Genomic DNA, 21,874 nt, shown 5'->3' with positions numbered 1-21,874 from the left:
GGATACAAATGATGTAATTTGTGGTACGTTTTCCTTCGAGAATTGTAGAAAGATTGATTGGTTAGGGAAAATGCTTGAGAGGAGGTATTGCAGTATTTAAATATGTCACCCGTTTTAGTTTACTTTTTGACCTGACACTTGTGCAATTTCTTTTTTCTGTATTTTTTAAAAAATCTAAATATGAAATACTCTTATTACATCCACTGACAGAATCAGAAATTAAGAATGGATAGGGGGCATGACAAACCTAAGTGAGGGGTCCGCTCGTGCGTTTTTTATTGCCATTCAAATTCTGGGTTTCTTGATTTCCCTTCAGTTGATTTGAAACTTATCAACCAAAGTATCTGAGCAGTAGCCCTCTCCCATTTAACAGGCCCTATGCCAACCAACATAACCGGAAAACAGTTTGTCACATGATAATTTACATATAGGTATTTTAAGTTTTGAACACAACATTATGGATATCAATACCCAACTCGTACACAGCCTTTCTAACAAAATACTTAATGTTTTTCTTACCTTTGTGGTCGCCTGAATATAGCTGAAATATTGCTGCTAGGGCGTTAAACCCCAACAAACAAACAAACTTACCTTCTTGGATTGAATAATAAAAATAGGCCAAAAGTACGCATTTTCTGTTACTCAAATGCTCAGTATTTTCTGTGTTTAAATACACATTTAAAGTTCTTTGACCAGGTCAGAATCTAGCCAAGTGTATAAGCACAGGCCAAATAAAAATGTGTATAAGTTCAATGTTGTATCCACACTTCGGTTCGAACAATGCAGGGTTTTACCTCTCTGCATAGTGGTATCAATCTGCGCCCGCGATAATTTCTATTCCTCTAATAGTGTATCAATATTTATTTTACACTAGATGTTCTCAGAAAGAGTAATCAAGGGAACCAATGTTATAGCGGTAATCAAAAGAATGTAATACAGGGACAAAGACCAGACATGGAAAACAGACATACACAACAAAGAACATAAAGTAACTAAAATCATACATACAAAGTAACAAAAGTAAATGAGCAACTCGGACTCCACTAAAAACTGGGAGCATGGAACAGGTGCACCGGTATTGTAAGCGTCCTCTGCTTTTCTAGAAACACCCGCCGAGTTGCTCATAAAAAGTCAAGTCCGGGCTAGACAAACGAGGAAAAGGAGAAGATTGATTGAATGATTGATTTTTTAGTCCTAAACTTCAATACTGGAATTATTTTCCGAAAATTAAAAAAATACCGAACTCGTGTACAACCTTTCTTACATGATGTTTTTCTTTACGCATACCAACAAGATCAGGATGTCCGAAAATAGGGGAACATCAAAGAAAATATGGGGTATTCCCGGCTTTTGTCCCACCCCAACCGTCAAAACTAGCATTAATGACTTCCGTCAAAGCTATTAGATTTAACTGTGACTGATCTTCAATATTGCGGTTTTGTCTCTTAAAACAGTATGGTTTTTTTTCGTTGATCGAATGAAATCCAGTTTTATGAACGTCCACGTGTGAAAGTCTTCTTTGAAGTATTTGCAAATCAGTTGAAATTCGTTTTCTCTGAAAGTCTACAATTTGTTTCGTTTCGCAAACAGTTTAAAAATTTTAATGATCAAAATAATATCCAATCAAACACGCGATTTATTTTTATTAGCCAATCATTTAAATGGAGTATCGCATTTTCATTGGAAGTGGGGGTGGCCTTTCAGCCCAGTGAGAACAAAGGGAAGAAACAAGAAGTCCAGAGGCCATCAGGACATTTTAACACCTTTTTTACCACCTAAAGAGGCCATGTCCGACTCCGAGAAAGAACCGGAGACAGCAGCCGCCCCAGATAAAAAGATCATAGGTATAATTTGAGTGCAATATTCTCTTTAGTTCGAAAAAATCGGAAATTTTACCGGCGCGAAAAATTAGGTCATAAAACCGCGTGGTCACCACGCTGGATTCCGTTCATTCTTGTTTTGCCGGCGGAATTTCCTTATTCTAAGTATCCGAAATGGCATTAATATTTAGAAGGTTCATTTGCTGATTATTTGAAATGAAGATTAAGGACATTCCTAATATGGTTATCAGTCGTCCTAAGTGCATTCATCGAAAAAAACATGCAACGGAGTCATTGACCGATACTATTGTAATACCCCCTTTCAATAGCTTTGGCTAAGAGAATGTGTGGTAAAGCAGTCGTACAATGGGCTTTAAGACAAGTGAAATAATGATGAATGGCAGCCTTATTCATGCTATTGTTAAAATCTTAATTATCTTTAAAGTATTCAAAGATATTGCATAGAATGGATTTAGTCAATTGTTTCTCTCAAAATTTCAAATGAACCAAAGTGCATGCAGACCAAACTTATGAGTACAAATGACAGGTGGGGGCAAAGTCTATCAGATAATGATTTAAACTGATATACAGAGAATAAGATTTAGTTGTCCCTTAAAATAGTACATTTTTTTCAATAACAAGTGACCCGTGTCAGAAATGTGGAGTTGGCATTGCCTCATGAAGTTAGCACAGTTAGTTTCACTGTACTTTAAATTTCATTTTTTCCCTCATGAGCAGCTCCAGCATTGAGTAATATTCTTTTGAAGTTGTAAATTTCAATATCAGTTCTCTATAGAACTTAAGAAGTTGGGAATATTTTTACACATAACCTACAATGTACCAATCTTTACTTCAATTTGGATACTACATTTTTGTAAGATAAAGAGGAGTGTTAAGTTCTTGGCAGTGGAGGAAGATACTTTTATGTACATTTCCTGAATTTTTTACACCATAAGTATATTCATTTCTTTCTGGAAAAAATATCCAAGAGGTAGATTATCAGAAAAGAGAAACTTACTTTTACTGAGACGTGGTCTTTAATCAAACATTTTGTTTATTTGGCTGAAGAAAATACATAATTTTCTCTGTATGGACAGTCAGTTTTTTGTTACTTGCGGGACATGACTTTTTTCATTGGTACATGTATATTTTGGGACCCTAGGGATACTTGTAATAACCATAGATCTCACACTGTTTTGTAGTGCTTGTTTTTAACATAATTGATTCAACATGAAATCTGTACTTTTTAGGATTTCAGTAGGAATGATTGAGAAAATGCATTAATTACGCGACAGAAGGTACAAACAAAAATTAAAAACAAAAAACAAAAAAAAACGATTAACTCACAAAAAGAAAAAAATCTTCTACTAGTTACTCTTTGTTTTGTTTTCTACAGTGGTTGTCCATGCAAGGCTTGCACATGTCACACAAGTAGATACAGGGCATTATGTTATAGGAGCTTTTATCGTTAATTTTTTAGGTTGAGAAACTAATTAAGAAAGAATTCAGGATAACATCACCCAATGCAGTGGTTCTAATTAGCACTGGTCTTAGTCTTTGGACCATTAATTTCTGATGTGGGGCTTTTAAATATCATTTTTTTCAGATCCTGAACCTACCATATTAATGTTACTTTCACTGAAAATTTACTGTTTGGCATGCAAAAATATCCCAAGACTTTCAACTTGAAAGAAGGTTTGAAACCCTGCTCTCTAGGATATGTAATTGCAATACAAATACAATAAATATCAATTTATCTACAAACAAAAATGTAATATTTCTTCCTTTTTGCAATTTTTAAAAGCTATTATATTATCAGAACCTGGATGAAATGAGATACAGTACTTTAATGAACTAATCTTTTGCAGCCATTGCTTTTGGGACCCACAAATTTTCAAAATTGCTTCAAATGTAAGTTATTGATTGATTGATTGTTGGGGTTTAACGTCCGAGCAGCAAAAACCCCAACAATCAATCAATAACTTACATTTGAAGCAATTTTGAAAATTTGTGGGTCCCAAATGTAAGTTAAGTGATGTACAGACCTTAATTATCAGGCTGCATAGCATCCATCAAATAATTCTTTCTACATGGATCATAAGTATGCTGTTTCTTTTTTTTTATGTCTTACATTGCAACATGTTTGAAGCTAAAATATAAACCTTTAGATTGCAGACCTGGCGAAATCATTTTTCAACCTGTTGGACATTTGGTCTGGCAACCCAACAAAATCTGCTGGACCAAAAAAAAACAAGACTTTTGCACTTCTTGTTTGGAAGTTCTGGTTGAGGCGTGTCTAATAAAAAAAAAACATGCCGGAAATCATGCACATTTTACCGTACTGGCGGCTAAAAGTAAGGGTAATGTCTTACGAATTTCGCCATGACTGAGATTGCACAAAAATATGTATTGCTTGGTCTATTTACAGCAACCAAAGTAACAGGAACAGTAAAATGGTTCAATGTACGAAGCGGATATGGTTTCATTAACAGGTATGCTGTACATTCAGTTTGTTGGGATGTGTGGATATCAGGTTATAGAAACTTTCAATCAAATTTCAAAAGGTTTAACTTCCCGTAGAGCAGAACAGTGAAATCAAGACAAACGAAAAGTATGAGGTTACATAGAATACTATAAACACACTATTTACAATGTACCGATGAATTTGTTTTCCGAAACTTCTCTCACATTCAAGGCATTTTATTGACAGTAGATTTTTACTTGTCCTTTGCATGCTGACGAGCATTTTTATATGAAAGCCAAAATGTTTTTCATTGTTATATGATGGTATCATTGCAGTCTTTCCTTACATGTAGGTTCATTTTTTTTATTCAGGACTTTCGGTCCTCTGATGACATACTATTTTCAAGACCGAACCTAGTTTTAAGTCATTTTGACTTGAATTAAGAATGACTAATACCGGAAATTTTCAGGTGTGTGGTGTTCCAGTTTTTTTTACCGGTCTTGTCAAATTTTTACCGGGGATATCCGATGGTCCGACAAACCTTCAGAAAGACTGTCATTGTCAAGATCATGTACCAACACTTGTAGTTAGATGTATGATCTTTTGTATTTAAAGTTAAAAAAATTGAAGTGCATTCTTAACATTTTTTTCAGAGATGATACAAAAGAAGATGTTTTTGTCCATCAGGTAAGTACATGTAGACCTATAGCCAATTAAAAGGTCTTTGCATTATTAGGTTAGAAACAACCACTGACTCCATGTCCCTTAGGTTTACAGTACTTCACAATTTACATGTAGATCTAAATGGGATCAGAAAAAAAAGAGCAGATATACATGTAGGTAACAAATGCTTCATGCTCCTGTCATTATCCTGCATACTAACTTATTTTTGTGAGCAATAAATTTTCAATATTTTGTTATGTGAAAATTAATAATTAAAAAAAATGAATAGTGGTAAATTTTGACATTTGAATATACAAGTGATTAGCTTGTTGCAACACTCTCAATATGTAGAGTTAAATATCTGCCAGATTATTTGCGTTGGCTTACAGTAGATGACTGAAATTTTTAGAAAAAAGATAAGCATTCAGAGGTTTCATTAAGAACCGGCTTCTGTCAAAATGTAGACAGTTCAAAAAGTGGAAATAGATGGTTCAAAATCACAATGGACCCCATTCCCCTTTGATACATTTTTAAGGTGTAGATGGTCCATTTTCTCTATTAAGCCTGTTCACTGAAAAGATAATGAAAGCCCTGAGCAAGTTTTTTTTTTGAAAGATTGATTAGAATGTGCTTAAACATAGATAAGGCTTACAAATGAAAGCTTATAGAGAAGCCTATAGTATGATTTTTATCATTCTTTGAAATTGGCACCAGCATGACAGCCATGGCTTGTAAAAATGTATTGGGCTGGCTGAATTTGGCTTACATGCCAATGATTGCTATATAAGTTCATGAAATTTATGAAAATGTTTGAGCTCGGGCTTGACAGAAAATAATATTGCAAAGAGTGTTATATGCATCAAATATCATCTTCGTCTTTATTTCATACTAGTCTATCAATCTAAAGCAACACCCAATATGTTTGTTCTTGATGATACCTGAACACTTGACTATTTGTTATTTATCATTGTATTAATTATAATTTTTTCTTCGTGGTTTTAGACGGCCATTAAAAAAAACAATCCGAAGAAGTATTTGAGAAGCGTAGGAGATGGAGAGACAGTGGAGTTTGATGTTGTTGAAGGAGAGAAAGGAAACGAAGCGTGTAATGTGACAGGACCCAACGGAGAACCAGTCCAGGGTAGCAAGTATGCTGCTGATCGCCGTCGTTTCAGGGGAAGGTTCTACAGAGGAAGAGGACGCCGTTTTCCCCCACGTCAGGTATGTTACTACCGTAAATAGTTTTTATTTGAGTCATTATCGTTTGACAGCTATAAAATTTGTGAATTTAAATATCGGGGCTGAATATTTTTGGATTTGGGCGTTTTTTTTAAATTGTATAATAAGGATGTTCTTTGGGTTAAATTTTAGGAAAACTTGTATTATTATAAGCAGTTCCTTGATATGCGAAATTCATTATCTAGTGTTGGATACTATAATTGGTAAGTATCCTATTGCTATTTTAAAAATTTGTGTACCACTTTCAGATTCATGATGTTGAAGGTATGTGTTATTTCTCTTATAAAACAAAGGTTACTTTATTGTGGATGTTATGCTTAAGTAATACATGTTGATTATAAATATCAATTACAGAGGAGATCTGATGAAGAAGGAGAAGGTGAGGAGGGAGAAGGAGAAGAAGGTGATGGAGAGAGACGACCAGCTCGTCGTCGTCCATTCTACCGTGGATTCAGGGGAGGATACAGGTATGCAATCAGAAGTATGGTTTCACCAACATGAATATTTAACATGAAAACAATAGACAAACTACATTGCAAATCGATTTTTAACTTCTTGTGATGTTAGTCTAAATGAGTTGTAATGAAATAGGTTTGGATAATGTAAGTCTTCTGATGGTATTGGTGATCAAATAATTGTATTTGGCAAGGAAAACATAATGTTGTTATGAATTTCCATTTATAAATCTCACACAATCACAAAATAATTGTTTCCATGAACGTAGACTTCATTGTTGTAATAATAAGCTACAAGTAAACAACGTCAGCTAGACATTCAAACGTGCAGGACAGTGGTGTTCCAGACATTTGCATAAAATTTAGCAGTGCCATGCATCCTAAGGGCATAATTCAGTGAGTATGAGGTGTCTGTTCACACCAAGTATTACATTTGCGCCACTTATCTTCTATGAAAACTTAAATCATTTGTGCTATAAATTAAATATTTAGTTAAGCCAATTTTAAACCAAAAAAGTGAAAATGTCAAAAAACATGGCCACCGTTGCCAAAAATAGAACATAGGGGGCAAGATTGTAGTTTTTCACATACATGTTTATCTCCAAAGCTGTAAGGTTAAGCCAAATTCTGACATAAAAGTAAAAGTGTTCATCATGATGAGATCTATCTGTGGTTAAATTTTCATTTAAATCTGTTTAGCCCTTAAGGAGTTACTGCCCTTTTTCGACGTTTTTTTCCTATTTTTAATGTTATTTCTTTCAGAAATCTTCTCTGACACTATTTGACTAACTGGAACCAAACTTTGTATGAATGTCATTGGGATATCTTGCACAAAAGTTTGTTTAGATTTTTGATCCATCAAAAATCATGGCTGTCATTACTAAAAGTAGAACATAGGTGTTAGAATGTAGATTTTGATTATACATCTCCAAACCGTCTGGTTAAGCCAAATTCTTACATGAAAGTAAAAGTGTTCATCATGATGAGATTTATCTGTGGTCAAATTTTCATTTTTATCTGTTAAGCCATGTATTGATCCTTATGATAAGTCCTACTAAAGTTGTCTTGGGTCCAAATTATTAGTAAACTTCTTGTTAAATTTATTGCCATTGAAAGACAAAATTTAACCAGGTGAGCAATTCAGGCTCCTGGGAGCCTCTTGTTGTTGCCTTTTTTTTAAATGCTAATCTGAGTATTTGCTGCTCTTTTATTTCCTTGCGTTGATCTAATGTGTATGTTCCTAAGATCCTTTAGGTATATTACATCAGTAGATATGTGATTAGATATTAGCAATTTAAAATACTTTTTTATATATATATATATATATATATATATATTTGTTGGTTAATGACCTTTAGAACATTTCCAGGACTGAAAAATGATGAATATTAATTGTACTAGTCACACACACACACAAATAATGAAGATACTAATGATGCATCATCTCGAAGCTCCAAAAATTTCATGAAACAAACACTTGTGGAAGATATTTTTGTTTTGCAATTTCTGAGACTGAATTGACATCGCAATATGATCGGCCCTGTTTGTGAAATGGGACAACTTTTTTGGAACCAGACATTGATTTGAGTCTTACATATATATTCTTAAAACATTTATATAACTTAATTGTTTACCTTTGCATTCATTCACTGTAATGAAACAATCTAGAATGCAAAATATTTTTTCTCCCAGAGGTTATGGAGCTTATGGTCCTCCAAGACGTGGTAGTGGTGGTGGTGGTGGTGGTGGCCCAAGGTACGACATGAGCGTCGATGGGTATCGCCGTAGACCATTCTACCGTCGTTATTACGGTCCCCCAGGATACTATGGTGGAGGTCCCCAAGGTGACTATGATGGTTATGGTGGTGGACGCCCATACAGAGGACGCGGCCGTGGTAGAGGTAGAGGAAGAGGCAGAGGCAGGAGAAACTTCAGAAGGAGGGTATGTATAGGGGAATCGGAATTTCAGATAACTGTAAAAATGAAATAGCAACCAATAAAGGGTTTTTTTATTTGCAAACATTTAAGTAAAGAAAATTCTGGAAAATTTAAGATCACATTGATTGATTAGAAATGATTATTTGAGTATTGATAAGGGTTGTTCCATTAATACTTACGAAGTAATGGGGAAATGCACATTTTACAGAGTTAGAAGTAGTAGCCTGTCCGCCATCCTGATACTGGCTATTTTTTGGCAGGGCTGGCTAATTATAGCAAAAAATCATATAGCCATATAATAGTGTCTCTTTAATTTATGTTTGTTAATTAAAAGAGTTAAAGAGGAAAATTTATTTTGTTTTATCTTGTATTGTATGTTTCTCTAACACGAGTCAGCTATGAATGCACTCTTAAACCTAAAAAAAGAAATAACAGATGTTATTACATATTTATTAAATCAATTAAATGTAAATGTAGACACATATGAAGCAGCTGTCTGAATTTTCATTGATATGTAATTGGTAGTACTAAAGTATGCATGTGTGGTGTGCTTGATGTAGGAATATCAAAAAGACTGAAATGTTTGGAAAATGCTTTTTGTAATCACATACTTGTTTCACATGTTAAAATAAAAACAAATGAAAATTAATTTTCAAAAGAGATGAAACCTGAGGACTAAACAGTTGGGTTGAAGCATCAAAAACAAGTAACACAAAGGAATCAAACCGTACAGGCTGTTTTTGGTGGATTGTATTTTTAAGTAGATATCTTTGTAAGAATCATGCAAAATCTGGAAAATGTGATACACCCCAAAAAAGGCTACATATTTTTATTTTTGTAATTAAGTTTTTTAATGGGTCTGTTTTATGAAATGTGGAATCATTCATTCAAATCTGCTTGCTCTTAGGAGATAATCAACATTGAAAATACAATAGATTCTATTGTAATTGAGTGTATTTTACAGAGTTATCTCCCTTAATTTTGAAATATACAGTGCATTCTATATAATTTTTGTCTCTTAAGACCACAGGTTATATGAAAAAGTGAATGTTAATTTCGGTTTACTATGCCAACTCAAACAAAATATCAAAAGTAGAAATATGTAGATACTTTAAAGAAAATCAGTTAACATCGTGTTACTGTGTAAACAAAATTGTAATATTTTTTCTTCAGATTTTGAAATTTTGAATTCTATTTTTAGAGCAACAGTGGAAGGGATGAGGATCATCATGATAATGAACAGCATGAAGATGGAGATAGTGGAGATGCCGGAAACGCTGAAAAGAGTGATTAGAAATTGACCATCAGTCATGTAGATAACGCTTACTTCACAAGCAGCTTGTAATATTTTTGTGTAACTTTGGTGGACATGGCCTTGTATTTTGAAAATTTTCAATGTTTGTAACACCATCTCATTCAACTATGCAAGAAAATGTTTTAACAACTGCCAAATCTTTTTGTAATGAACCTTTTAAAAAATTAGTATAAAAAATAGAAAAAAAATTGTAAAATACTATATTTGTATGCTATAAATTGATTAGTGCTATGGGGATTAAGGAACAAAATGAAATTGGAACAAAGTTATAATGGGGCTTGAATTATTGACACTTAAATTCCTTTTAATGGATTCATGCTCCTACATTCTTATTACTTCACAAAATGGTTTTAGTAAATGGTTGCAGTCATGGGTGACACCTAGAATGATAGACCTTTTTTATTTGGGAAAAAGTATTTTAGACCAAATCTGCATGGAGAGTTTTTAGACCTTAGTGAACAATTGTTAAAACATCAAGAAGAGGATCAAATACTCCTTGTGTAGAAGTATTTTATCGCTACACGAGTTGTCTGACCTGGTGTTTTTTATAACCTATTTTTCTTATTAATGAATTTTTTGTAGAATTGTGTATGTACAAACCAGGTTCACCAACTGATAAAAAAAATTATAAATGAAATCAACTTGTGGCTGAAGAATAAATGCAACAAGTGAAGATTTTCTTTTTTGTTATCATTGCCCCGGAAAAACATGTACAGATTGATTTTCTATGTTTTATGGTGGACATTAAGTTGAAAACTAGTACTGATAAAATTGATTTTTAATTTTAACACCATGATAAACTTAGTACTTCGATGGGCACAAAGATTCAAGTTGGTTTTGCAGAATCCATAAAAAATTAATGTTAACAGTACTCAATTCTTAGGACCTGCTCAGTTATTTTTTATTCATCCTTGGTTGATGGTTAATATACCAATCCCCTGTCTTTGCAGCCATACACTGGGAGGATGTTTACATGATTTTTTTTGGTGCAATATTTGGTCTTTGTTGAAGACAGACTCCTTTTATGTTCTGTATACTGAAATTTGTTTCTGACTTGTGGACAACTCGACATATTTAACTGGGTGCATAGGTACCATGTACATTAGATTATTTATAAAGAAGTTACATTGAAGTAGGGTTTTGTTTGTTTGTTTTTTGGGGTTTTTTTCTGTTTTATTATTAAAAGTAAAGATCGTGAAAGGGGTAATCAAACACATAAAATGTGTAAAAGTTGGGCATTTAGATTAAAGGTTAAGAAATGACCTGCACAAAGCAGGTGTAGATTTGTTCACTTCAGGAGATTCTAAGCAATACATATTGCACAATATACTTAATTTAGACCAGGATTTTGATTTGCATGGAATCGCTTAGTAACATAAACTGATAATGCATCAGTAATGTTCTGGAACTGATAAATTGATGGACCAGGTGCTCTGGTAGGGTGTGTGTCCTTTAGAATCACCTATGAAATTACAAATGTTCAGTTTTATAGTTAAGAGGAGTCACCAAATTTATATTGAGTTTTGTAAAAAAATATTTAAAGACGAGGTTCTAAAGAGTCTGAATCGCTCACCTGTTCAAAAGTAGTCTTTATAGCTTTCTAAAGTTATCAATAAGATATCCAATGGTGGGCCTTGAAGTTTCCAAGGTGCACATGTGGTTGATAATGAAAGGAAATGGCTGCTCACAGTAACTAAATTCAAGCATCATGTGAGCTTTGTTGTAAACTTAGCTATGAAACTACTAGTTCACAATCTGGTAATCAAGAATATTCAAGTAAGTCATCAAACTTAGCATGAAGACCTTTTTCTAAAATACTTAATGAAAATACACCTAAATTTTCACTATTTTATTGATCCAGTCCAGCTGGGTATAACTAACAAAACTAATAAATGAGAAATCAACTATATGAAAATGACAAATGTACACAGTTATACAACAAAATACATGTCAAACAATTATAAATAGGTTAGTAACAGTTAATTTTATGATAATGCATCATATTTTTCGCAAAATAAAAAAATCCTACATCTTAGTGAAAACTTTAATTGTTAAGTATTTAACCATCTGTTACTATTTGTCATCAGGCAGTGGTATAAAATAATCCACCACCTGACCGTGTCATTGGACTATTTTTACCAGTAGAATCGTGGAATACAGACAAGATTTTCCATACATGTATTATTTCATAAAAATTTCAAGGACAGATAACTGTCTTGAACTTCAATTATTTAATATGCATTAACTCAAATAGCAGTCATTTCAAACCAATACAAATTCTTAAATGCTATTTTATGCTCACAACACTTGAGTTTTAGATTTTTCTTCTCTTGCCTGATTCTCACAAATAAGAAATGCTTGTATTAGTATACAGCATTATATCTAACCCATACGTGATTTTAGTTGTTTTTACATTGTGTATGTTTATGTTAAGTAATTGGATATTTCAAAATATTTGAGCATTTGTAAAAAATTGACATGTAATTTAAAACAAAATTAAGTAAGATTTTTTATTCAAAATTTACATTTTTGCTTGTAGTAAAAAAAGACACTTTACTTTTTCCTGAACTTTTTCTGGAATGTAACATTAAAACAATATTGCACTTTCTATAGTTCTACACAGATCCAGGAGTGAATAGAGTTAAAGGCCAATCAAAGGGAGACAAGAAAATCATTGGAAGGGGGGTTGCTGAGTCAACCCCCTATTAATCCACACTTGCTACAAAGAGGATTATTAATTTTACTGTTGGTATTTTGTTAAAAAAAATTCTCAAATGAGAAAAGCAAAAATACACTTATAATATAGAATATTTATGAATTCAAAAAAATGCAATTTACCTGAGAACATTAGTTAATATGTAAAACTTGAAATAAAAAAATAAAATGTATGTAGGTCACACAGACCTGGAAGCATAATTAGTGACAAAGTATATGCAACTGCATTGGCAAACACACTTTTGATCAATCAAATTTCCTTTTCATTTCACAGTAATATTTATACTGGTAGCCATCTTCAGGGTATAGAGTATTGACTATTAATGCTTCAGTAATTCAATGAACAATTAACAAGGAAATTTAATAATTCTATCATTTTCTAGGTATTTTGATAGAACTATCAATTGTCCAATAAACTAGTCCTCATAATTAAAGGGACAACCATTTGATTAAAAAAAAAAGATACTTAGATCTCTAAGTTTTGGATTCTTTCTAATCACTCCGATCCAAACCTAATGCTTTTACATTAATAATGAAAATAAATTTGAATCCATGAATGTGAAAAATAAATATTTTAACCATTAACATTTGCATAAATCTGTATTTGGACCAGAAGAAATCTTCCATGTCCCCTTCAATATCAAATGGTCATCCCCTTATTCTATTTTTTCTAAGCTCTTTTTTAAAAAAACTGGTGAAACCACTAGAGAACTACATATAAGAATTTCAGGTTAAGGTAATTTCTTTTTTGAAATAGGATTTTCAATTTGTAGTCAATGAGCATGTGTGACATATGCATATACTTCTGTTATACAAGGCTTGGGAAATAACTAAAACAATTTTCCCCACAGACGTATATTTTGGGCATGCACCAAGACTACCCTGCTGTCGATTGGACTATACTCCATTCCAGCTGCATAAAAATATTAATTACCAGAATTGTTTATAATGAAATCTTGGAAGTCATTTCAAACAAAAATTGGAAAAAACTTGTAATGCCTTTAACAAAGTCAGAGTATCTTTTTGTTTTCAAAATTCACATCAACAAATAAGCAATTTTTTTCTGTTTAAGAGACTATAATCATTTTTTAAAATGCTTAAGTCTTGAGAAATCTCAAGTGACCTTTGACTTAAATTCTGCCCATTTTTTTTAAAGCTTATTAAAATTGCTAAGTCTGCTTTTCAATTTCCTATTGCAAAAAACCCAATACACTAGTCACATCAGTAAATCCAATTCTCTTTCATTAATTAACCAAGCTACCTCATTTTCAACACAAGAATTTCAGTCATAAAAATATTGCATTAGTTTCTGAATATGTTCTTATGTACAGCAAATCTGACTGTTCACACATGCCAAAGGCAGGTACAACATTTCACCGGCTCGTAACAAACACCTTGTCTTGTCCTCATATCTAGGACACAGTCTCTCTTCACAGCATTGATAACCCAGAATGGAAACATCAGAAAAAAGAAAACTGAAAACAAATGGATTCAAAATTATAGCATTTACATCTTAAGGGGCAACTATCCCAGCAAGGCTTGTGATTGTCTAGCAAATTTTTTCCTGTCTTTAATAAAGTTGGTGCCATCCCTGGAGTATGGAAGAATGGATTCCAACCTAAAATCATAGGTGGAATTTCATACCAATATTGACTACTCTTTGTGATATAACCTTATTTTCAAATTACCAGATATGATTTCCCAAAACTTTCAAACAGAGAAAAAAATAATCCATAAACTGATAATAAATCTTCTTGATCTAAACCTCTACTTACTGATACTTGCAGCTGATACCCAGCTGTATCCATAACTCAGATAATATAACTCCACTGTTGTTGTTTTCTATAAACAAAGCAGATAAATTCAATACATACTAATTGATTATAAAATAGCAGTACATTTTATCTCAGGCCATTCAAAGCTAGGTGTGTGGTTGTATCAGACCCATTTTCATTAAGGTCAACAGGGGTTTTGATTATTTCAAATGTTATATTGTCCAAGATTTGTAAGGTGTGCTCCTTTGTTTAAAGTATGGTCATGATCATATATTTGCACCATTAAAAGAGGCCAGGAAGGGCTTAGAATTAGTAAATTATTTTTTGTTGATCTTATCAATTCACATGTATATTTAGCTAAAATTATGCTGATGCATGCTTAGCTGGAGTCAATGGCCACTGTTTTTTTTTCATTTCAAGATATCAACCAAAAGATATATCTGAGGTAGTAATCATGTCAGAATTAGGCAACAAATTAAAGTAATCTCCCTTTAAATGAAAAATAATTCAGTCTTTTTTAACATTGCCTTTGTTATCAGCCCAAATACCTTGATAATGGCATCAAGGGTTTTAGTCTGAGGGATATTTCAATTGTGGGCTGATAACTAAGGCAATATTTGAATCTATTTGTCACAGATTTAACACAAGTAATGAGTTATTTTTCACTCCTGGTTTTTTTTTCACTATTTTTGTTCTTCATACATTCATGAATTTCGTTGTAAGTTTCTAAAAAAAAGTCTAAAATACAGCTTTGTTCAGTGTAAAAACATTGTCCCTGTCAACTGATATCTGACAATTGGACAAAAGTAACATCAGTGGGGCTCACGAGATGGCTGATTACCGATCTCTTAAAATGGGGCAGATAACATACAGCATAGAAAAATGCTTTTAATACATAATGCAAGATCAGGGTTATTTCACTAAAATATTTGATATTGTTTTATATGAATTTTGTCTTTCTACTAGAGAAAGGCGTTATGAAACCACTGTTAATTGCAATTCTCTGAAGCATTCCCAAAAATGCATTGAAATTAAAGGGTAAACAACAGGCTCCCAGGAGCCTGATTCACTCACCCGGTTTAATTTTTGCCTTTCAAGAGCAATAACTCAAACAAGGAGTTGTAAAACAATTAAGACTCAAAAGAAGACTTTGATAGGACCTATCATAAGGATTATATCATCAATTGTAAGTTTCTATCTATTATATTTTTCAAGATATTGGCTAAAAACTACTAAAACATCATTTTTTACCTTTCAAGGGCAATTACTCTAACAAGTCTGACATTTTGATCCCCACATGCTAAACACTTTTACCCCATAAAAATTTGGCTAATCCCAAGGGATTTGGAGATGTATGCGAAAAACATCGGCTAACCCCTTTATTCTATTTTTAGTAACGGTGGCCATGTTGTTCAACTCTATTATAACTAATATCATTTGCCATAAAAGTGGTCTTTGGTAAACTCGGGTTTAACCATTTTGGTTTTCTATAGAAGTAGTAATGGCCCCTTATTTTTTTGATACACAAGAATTTTGACATATTGTAATTTTTTCTTGTAAGCAGGGAAATGAAAACAAGAGTCTTGCTTTTCCAAGGCTGTATCACAAATATAACTTCCGCTTACATTTGTAATTTGAATAAGCTATGTATCATTGAACATTATTTAAGTACCATTCTGTGTAAGAATCATTTTCCCTTATTTAGTCACTTTTGTCTAAAATACATTCAATACATCTAGAAAACAACTGAAAAGGTATTTGAATTTATTCTGAAGCATATCTGACATAGATATATTTCAATTGCCTTTATAGGGAAAAAGTGCTGAAAATTTCCCCCACCATTCTTGCATATTGTATTTCAACTAAACTTGATGATTTACTATCATAAAAAGGCAAACTTTACAAACACTTTGATGGTTATTTTTGGGTTATGAGGTATAATTTTCTCGGATCAAGCATTAAAATTTCTGTGGTTTTTTTTCTTCATGTGCCACACCTTGCATACATTTTGCCCGATTCTTAGACGGAGAAGTACTTAAATGTCTGTTGTGAAACACAAGAAAAAAAAATAAATGCTTACAAAATTTTTATCTTCAATCTAGAGTAAATAGGTTTCTATGGTGATAATTGCAGACAAATATGTCTATTTGAAAGATTCAATTGACAGGCAAACCACAAATTCAAGGATCCAAAAAATGTTTTTTTCCTCTAAACATGAATATTGATACCCATGAAAATAAATGAAACAACAGTACAGATTATTACTTAATGCATCCTCAAATTATATTATATACAACTTACACATTCTGTAGCTTGTGCAGTAAGACCAATATGGACTAAACTCTCAATGAAACATGCCAGTCCAAAGATATGAAATGCTACTTTAAGTTGCCTTGGTACTGGAAACATTACCATGAACAATATTGAAAAACCTGAGATATAAAATATAGAGAGTGACAGGTCTAGAAATTCCAAAAAAAGACTTCCTGACTGGTGTAGAAGGAGGGGTTCAGTAATTTCCAGTTTTTTTTCCAATTTGATCTGAACCAAACTTTTCAAGCATAATTAATGGAAACCCTAAAACAGATGATTCGTTGAAAGGTTGACCTTTACATATTTTCAATAACTTTTACAGATTTTTACTGAAAACATAGAAAATAGAGAATGATGAACAAGTGAACAATAGCCATGTTTAGAAGGTAAATAGGAACTAAATACAAATAAAATATAAATAAAACGTCAAAACATTAAAGAATATGAGCCCACATTTTCGACCTTATGGCCCTCGTTGGGGCAAAAAGTACTGACGAGAATTACCTCACAACATATATATTTTATGGCAATTATGGACCTACATGGGGGGTACATGAGTAAAAAACATGTATAGGAGAAAGAACATAGGTTAGACAAAGAAGCATTTGTACAATACCAATTGCCATTTGGAAAAAGAAATCTTCAAATTATAAAATGTTGAGTATCTCAAGGTTCAAAATCATTATGGTATAAATTTAGAGAATGTTGAGGACTGGTATCTCAAGAATCAGAATCGTTATGGTATAATATACAATCAAAGTGAATTAGTTAACATAATAAGACTGTAGAAGCATTTTTTATGTGACCCCTGAAAGATCAGTAGATAATTTTTAACAGAAAACTCATTACATAGATCCTATGTATATTAATTTGCAAACTTCTTAGGCCATTCAAAGTTAACTGTGTGGTTAAAAGAAAAAAACATTTTATATGGCCTTATGTACATATGAAAACTGATAGTACCATTAATGATTGTTTTCCTTTCAATACATTACAATGTTTTTATTATTATATTGAACTTTTAAGACTTAAATCCAACCACATCCTCTTATAATAAAATGAACTTAATACCAACATTAAAATCATTCAATATCAAAAAAGATTAATACATGTACCAATCTTATCAATAAGTCACCTAGCACCTGGTGATAAAATAAATAGGGTAACTTTGTCAAAATCTCAGCTTTTTAGGGAAGATTATTTGAATAGAATGGAATGTAAAAATGGCAATAGTGGCAATGCTAGTGTATTTATGTGATTACAGTGAAACTAGTCTGAACAGTTTAGACAGGTGTTTATTTTACCAGGGTTCAAAATACGCTTAATGAGGTAGACCTAGGGTAAGGGACATAACTCTTACAAATCAATGGAACATTTGTGTACAATATTTTACATCAATCTCATGTAAGCATCAAAGCAACTTGGATTGAATTCATTCTATTTCAAATGAAAACTTAATAGGCTTGGGTGCAATTGAATGTGATGCAAACATATCACTGATTTTAAGAGTTATGTCCCTTACCCCAGGTCTACCTCCTGAAATTAATACAAAGGAATTTAGAACAGTTTGGTTTGGACAAGTTTTTAGATTATTTATGGTACGTTAAATGACAGTTTTACAGTCAAAGTAGAGCTGCATTTTTGAAAGTGGTAGCAAGTCCCTGGACATGAGGCTCATATATCATATACTGTTTAACATACCAAGTGCTATCATGGTGAAGACAATAGAAACAATAAGTAGCTCAAATAATGGCTGAATGCACCATCTTGTCGTCTTCTTCAGAGCCAGTACATAAAACTGTGGAATCAGTAAGGCCATAGTCAAAATGGCCAGCAAAGCAAAGCTGAAATATTGCAGTATGTAAAAAAATATCAATAATAAGCACACAGGCACTTGTTTGAAGTTTTTGTATAGTATGTAGTATTTTTTTAGGCCAAAAAATACATATATCTGTGTAAGGTTACATTGGGTGAAAAAAATGGGGTAGATAGGCAGGTAAGTAAAATCATTTTTTATTTTTTATAATTATTTTATATAGACACTTTTGGAAGGATTTCATTACTTTCTAGTGCTCAACTAAAAAATAATAGTTCAGTGGCATTTCAACAAAAAATACAAATAAAATGTCAAAGGGTAGGCAGAAAAATATAGGGTAGGTAGGATAATATTAAACAGACATATTTTTTTCTTAGCCTAATATATGACAAAAAATATTGAAACAAGTGCATGACAATATGAGAAAAATCTGGTTCACATATGATATATGTATGAATTGTTGGACTTATTGAAATGTAGTTGACGATCTGCCCTTTTTCACAGTTAAAAGGCCTTTATAAATAAAATGAAAGGTATATTTTGATGTTATGTAATGAACAAACATTTTTGTAAACAATGTCAAATATGCATTCATCATACCAGCTGACTGACTGAGGCAGAAGTGCAATGTCCAGAGAAACACTTCAAAAATACAAAAAGCATTGTTCTTAAAGTCTACTTTAACTGAAGGGTAAGACCCAAAGTAAAAATGAATAGTGTATTTTTAGATAATTTTTTATATTATTTGCAGTCAGTCTTGAATAACATGTAAGCACAGTGAACAAATATGACTGAATTTTGTGTTTGATACTATATTTTTCGATCTCTTTTGACATTGGAGTTATAAAAGATCAATATAAATTTAAAAGCACAAAAAATAGGGCATTAATAGAACATTATAAGATAACCCCCTCATTATGGTGAAAAAAGGGGGATGGCAAAATGTTCAAAAAGGCCTCACATGAAAATTACTTTTAGCATTTTGATAGAATCTTGGTTCCCTTTATATGATCACTCTTTCATAACCGTGATGACCCAAATATTTTTCAATCAAAACAAATGGTTACCAGGAAGTTTGGGTAATGTTTTTGTTCAACAAGTTTCTCTCAAATTTTAAGCGATCTTTGGGTCGGTCATGATATTGACCAGGGAACCAGATTAAGAACCAGATTAAACAACTGGCAGTGGCTGTATATACATATCGGGGCCATGATAAAGTATATGACCTATATCGTCAATTGTAACCAGCACCAATCAGCAGCTTAATGAGGAGTAGTAATATATAATTATGCAAATCATATGTGAATGTAAAGTACTGAAATTATGAGTGCAAGTCGCTAACAATATTAGACTAAAATAATACATTAATGTGTTCTCAAGTTATCATCTGGAAGCTGTCTGGGGATGGACTGAGGGAAAGATAGACAGATGGACATCAACTCTTGGAGGATATCACATAATACATTGCAACTTTTTGTGGCAGAGTATAAAAACAATACGCAAATTTATCTTGTACTTCGATCTGTCCAACTTACATTTTTCTCCTGTTATCTCTAGGAAACCATCTCATCAGATGGTACACGAAATGAGGCCACAAATAATGCCACATTCTGTCTCAGAAGATTCTATACTAATCCTATTCGAATAAGAAAGTATAATATTTATAATTGTTATTCTAAATGGCATCATATCCAGTCTTGGATAACTAAGATTTTCCTCAAGTCCTTTCGATATCAAGCTAGCTACCGGGTAAATGGTTGAAATTTAATTCATGGAAGGATTTGAGAAAACCTCGAGACTTTTTACAAAACTAGGCAGAGATAATCTGTAACCAAAATGTATGCTAAGGCATTTTTGTATGAGAACTATCAAAATAAAACCAAACTACAGTTCTACATAAAGTGGACAATATTTTTTTTTAAAATAAACAATTATAGCTCTAAAAACATTCAAAGTGCAAAATATTTTAAACTGTTCATCATGTTTCGCCTTATAAGGGCAATGACCCCTGTATGATAACATTCCACATTTAGCAATTCTTACAAGGAATTTTTTTAATGAATTTTACCATACAAGACTATGTTTCGTTTTGTTCTCTTTATAGTAAACTGTAAACAGGGGCTTCACTTCCTTAAAAAATCTAATATAATCGAAATCTGTTCAAAGAAAAATTTAATGATGATGCTAGATGTTGTCTTGCAGGCTATTTTCTGAATAAGTGCCATCCTTGGAGTATGGAAAAATGGCTAGAATTCCCATTATCTTAAGTCGTAAGAGTATACCGGTGAAGGAGTTGCATGAATTGTATGCATTTAAATTAGTGCATTCCTGAATGAGATTCAAGTCTTGTTTAGCTATAAGATCCTTCACTTAATACATTTTCATCATTATTACATGCATTTATTTATTTTATATTTTTATTCATTTATTTACATATAGTTTAAAACTTTTAAAAGATTTAGCTACTAATTCCACATTTCGATAACTAGAAAATTCAAATACATTGTATACTATGAAATTACATTGTCATAAACCGTGCTTTCATTCTGGCATTGGCATTACTGTAAAAAATATGCATTCATTGATTCAATATTTAAAGAATGTACATTTTTGTTTGAATCGTCCCTGAATACCAGGTAATTTCTATTTATCTGCGGGTACATGTACACGACATTAAAAGTTCGAAAATTACTTTAATTGTACGCATTTTATATGATTAAAGTAAGAGCATACTGTAAGATGTGTTTAAAATCAATGTTTAGTGGATACAACGTACCGAAATGTTCCTCTTCCTTGAGTTTTCTAAATTTGTTGGCAAGCACTTGTTTACAAATGGCCGCTTTCAGGGGACGTAAACAAAGACAAGAAAGATAACCCTAGCATTAAAAAAAAGCCTTCAACAATGATATTGATGGTATAAACAGACCTGTAATAATTTTGTTGTAGTCATTGTAAGAATCATGCAGATTCTTTAATATGTATTACACTCACAAAAGGCTACACATTTTTATTTTTGTTATAAAAGTTGCTTTATAGGTCTGTATGATCAATTGTATAAAGGATTTATATATAGCATATATTTAACTCCATGATTGTATTCATTCGATTCTGTCTGTTTTTAGGAGATAATCCACATTCAAAATCCAACAGTTTCTATTGTACTCTACTGTCATTTGCAGAGTTATTTCCCTTAATTTTGAATTCTACAGTACATTCTATATATTTTTGTCTCCGAAGAACAATGGTTATATGAAAAGTTAGTTTCTGTTCACTATAGCAAGGATTTATATAAATTTAACTCCATGACTATAGCATTTTAAACAAAATAGCAAAAATAAAAACATGTAGGCTTTTCAACTAT

The 21,874-nt window shown here is 32.2% G+C and overlaps 2 protein-coding genes across 2 annotated transcripts; one reads left to right on the top strand and one right to left on the bottom strand.

The window, feature by feature from the left end:
• Window positions 1-1,702: 1,702 nt before the first annotated feature.
• On the top strand, window positions 1,703-10,567 carry LOC148600955 (Y-box factor homolog). Its single transcript, XM_088555200.1, has 7 exons — window positions 1,703-1,844; window positions 4,249-4,312; window positions 4,938-4,971; window positions 5,950-6,168; window positions 6,541-6,653; window positions 8,334-8,583; window positions 9,781-10,567. Exons 1-7 carry the CDS (start codon window positions 1,787-1,789, stop codon window positions 9,871-9,873), a joined length of 831 nt encoding a protein of 276 aa, XP_088411326.1. The 5' UTR covers window positions 1,703-1,786; the 3' UTR covers window positions 9,874-10,567.
• Window positions 10,568-11,728: 1,161 nt separating this feature from the next.
• On the bottom strand, window positions 11,729-21,374 carry LOC148600954 (uncharacterized). The gene is made up of 6 exons (XM_088555201.1): window positions 21,290-21,374; window positions 20,049-20,149; window positions 18,399-18,541; window positions 16,686-16,816; window positions 14,385-14,451; window positions 11,729-14,084 (listed from the first exon to the last, which is right to left on the bottom strand). Exons 2-6 carry the CDS (start codon window positions 20,120-20,122, stop codon window positions 13,954-13,956), a joined length of 546 nt encoding a protein of 181 aa, XP_088411327.1. The 5' UTR covers window positions 20,123-20,149; window positions 21,290-21,374; the 3' UTR covers window positions 11,729-13,953.
• Between the last annotated feature and the right edge of the window lie 500 nt (window positions 21,375-21,874).

Source organism: Perna viridis, chromosome 12, assembly GCF_037379345.1.
Source record: "Perna viridis isolate PV_CMFRI_1.1 ecotype Kerala chromosome 12, ASM3737934v1, whole genome shotgun sequence".
Lineage (NCBI taxonomy): Eukaryota > Metazoa > Mollusca > Bivalvia > Mytilida > Mytilidae > Perna > Perna viridis.
The sequence above is the reverse complement of the archived record's forward strand: the minus strand, read 5'-3'. Positions and strand labels throughout refer to the sequence as shown.

What these genes read in the sequence shown, in the direction of transcription:
- LOC148600955 (XM_088555200.1), top strand. Translation starts at nt 1,787, where the DNA reads ATGTCCGACTCCGAGAAAGAACCGGAGACAGCAGCCGCCCCAGATAAA. An exon ending in CCCAGATAAAAAGATCATAG is followed by an intron (nt 1,845 to 4,248) that starts GTATAATTTGAG and finishes GTCTATTTACAG; the next exon opens with CAACCAAAGTAACAGGAACA. An exon ending in GGATTCAGGGGAGGATACAG is followed by an intron (nt 6,654 to 8,333) that starts GTATGCAATCAG and finishes TTTTTCTCCCAG; the next exon opens with AGGTTATGGAGCTTATGGTC.
- LOC148600954 (XM_088555201.1), bottom strand. Translation starts at nt 20,122, where the DNA reads ATGTGGCATTATTTGTGGCCTCATTTCGTGTACCATCTGATGAGATGG. An exon ending in AGAGATAACAGGAGAAAAAT is followed by an intron (nt 18,542 to 20,048) that starts GTAAGTTGGACA and finishes GCAATATTTCAG; the next exon opens with CTTTGCTTTGCTGGCCATTT. An exon ending in GGTATCAGCTGCAAGTATCA is followed by an intron (nt 14,085 to 14,384) that starts GTAAGTAGAGGT and finishes ATTTGTTTTCAG; the next exon opens with TTTTCTTTTTTCTGATGTTT.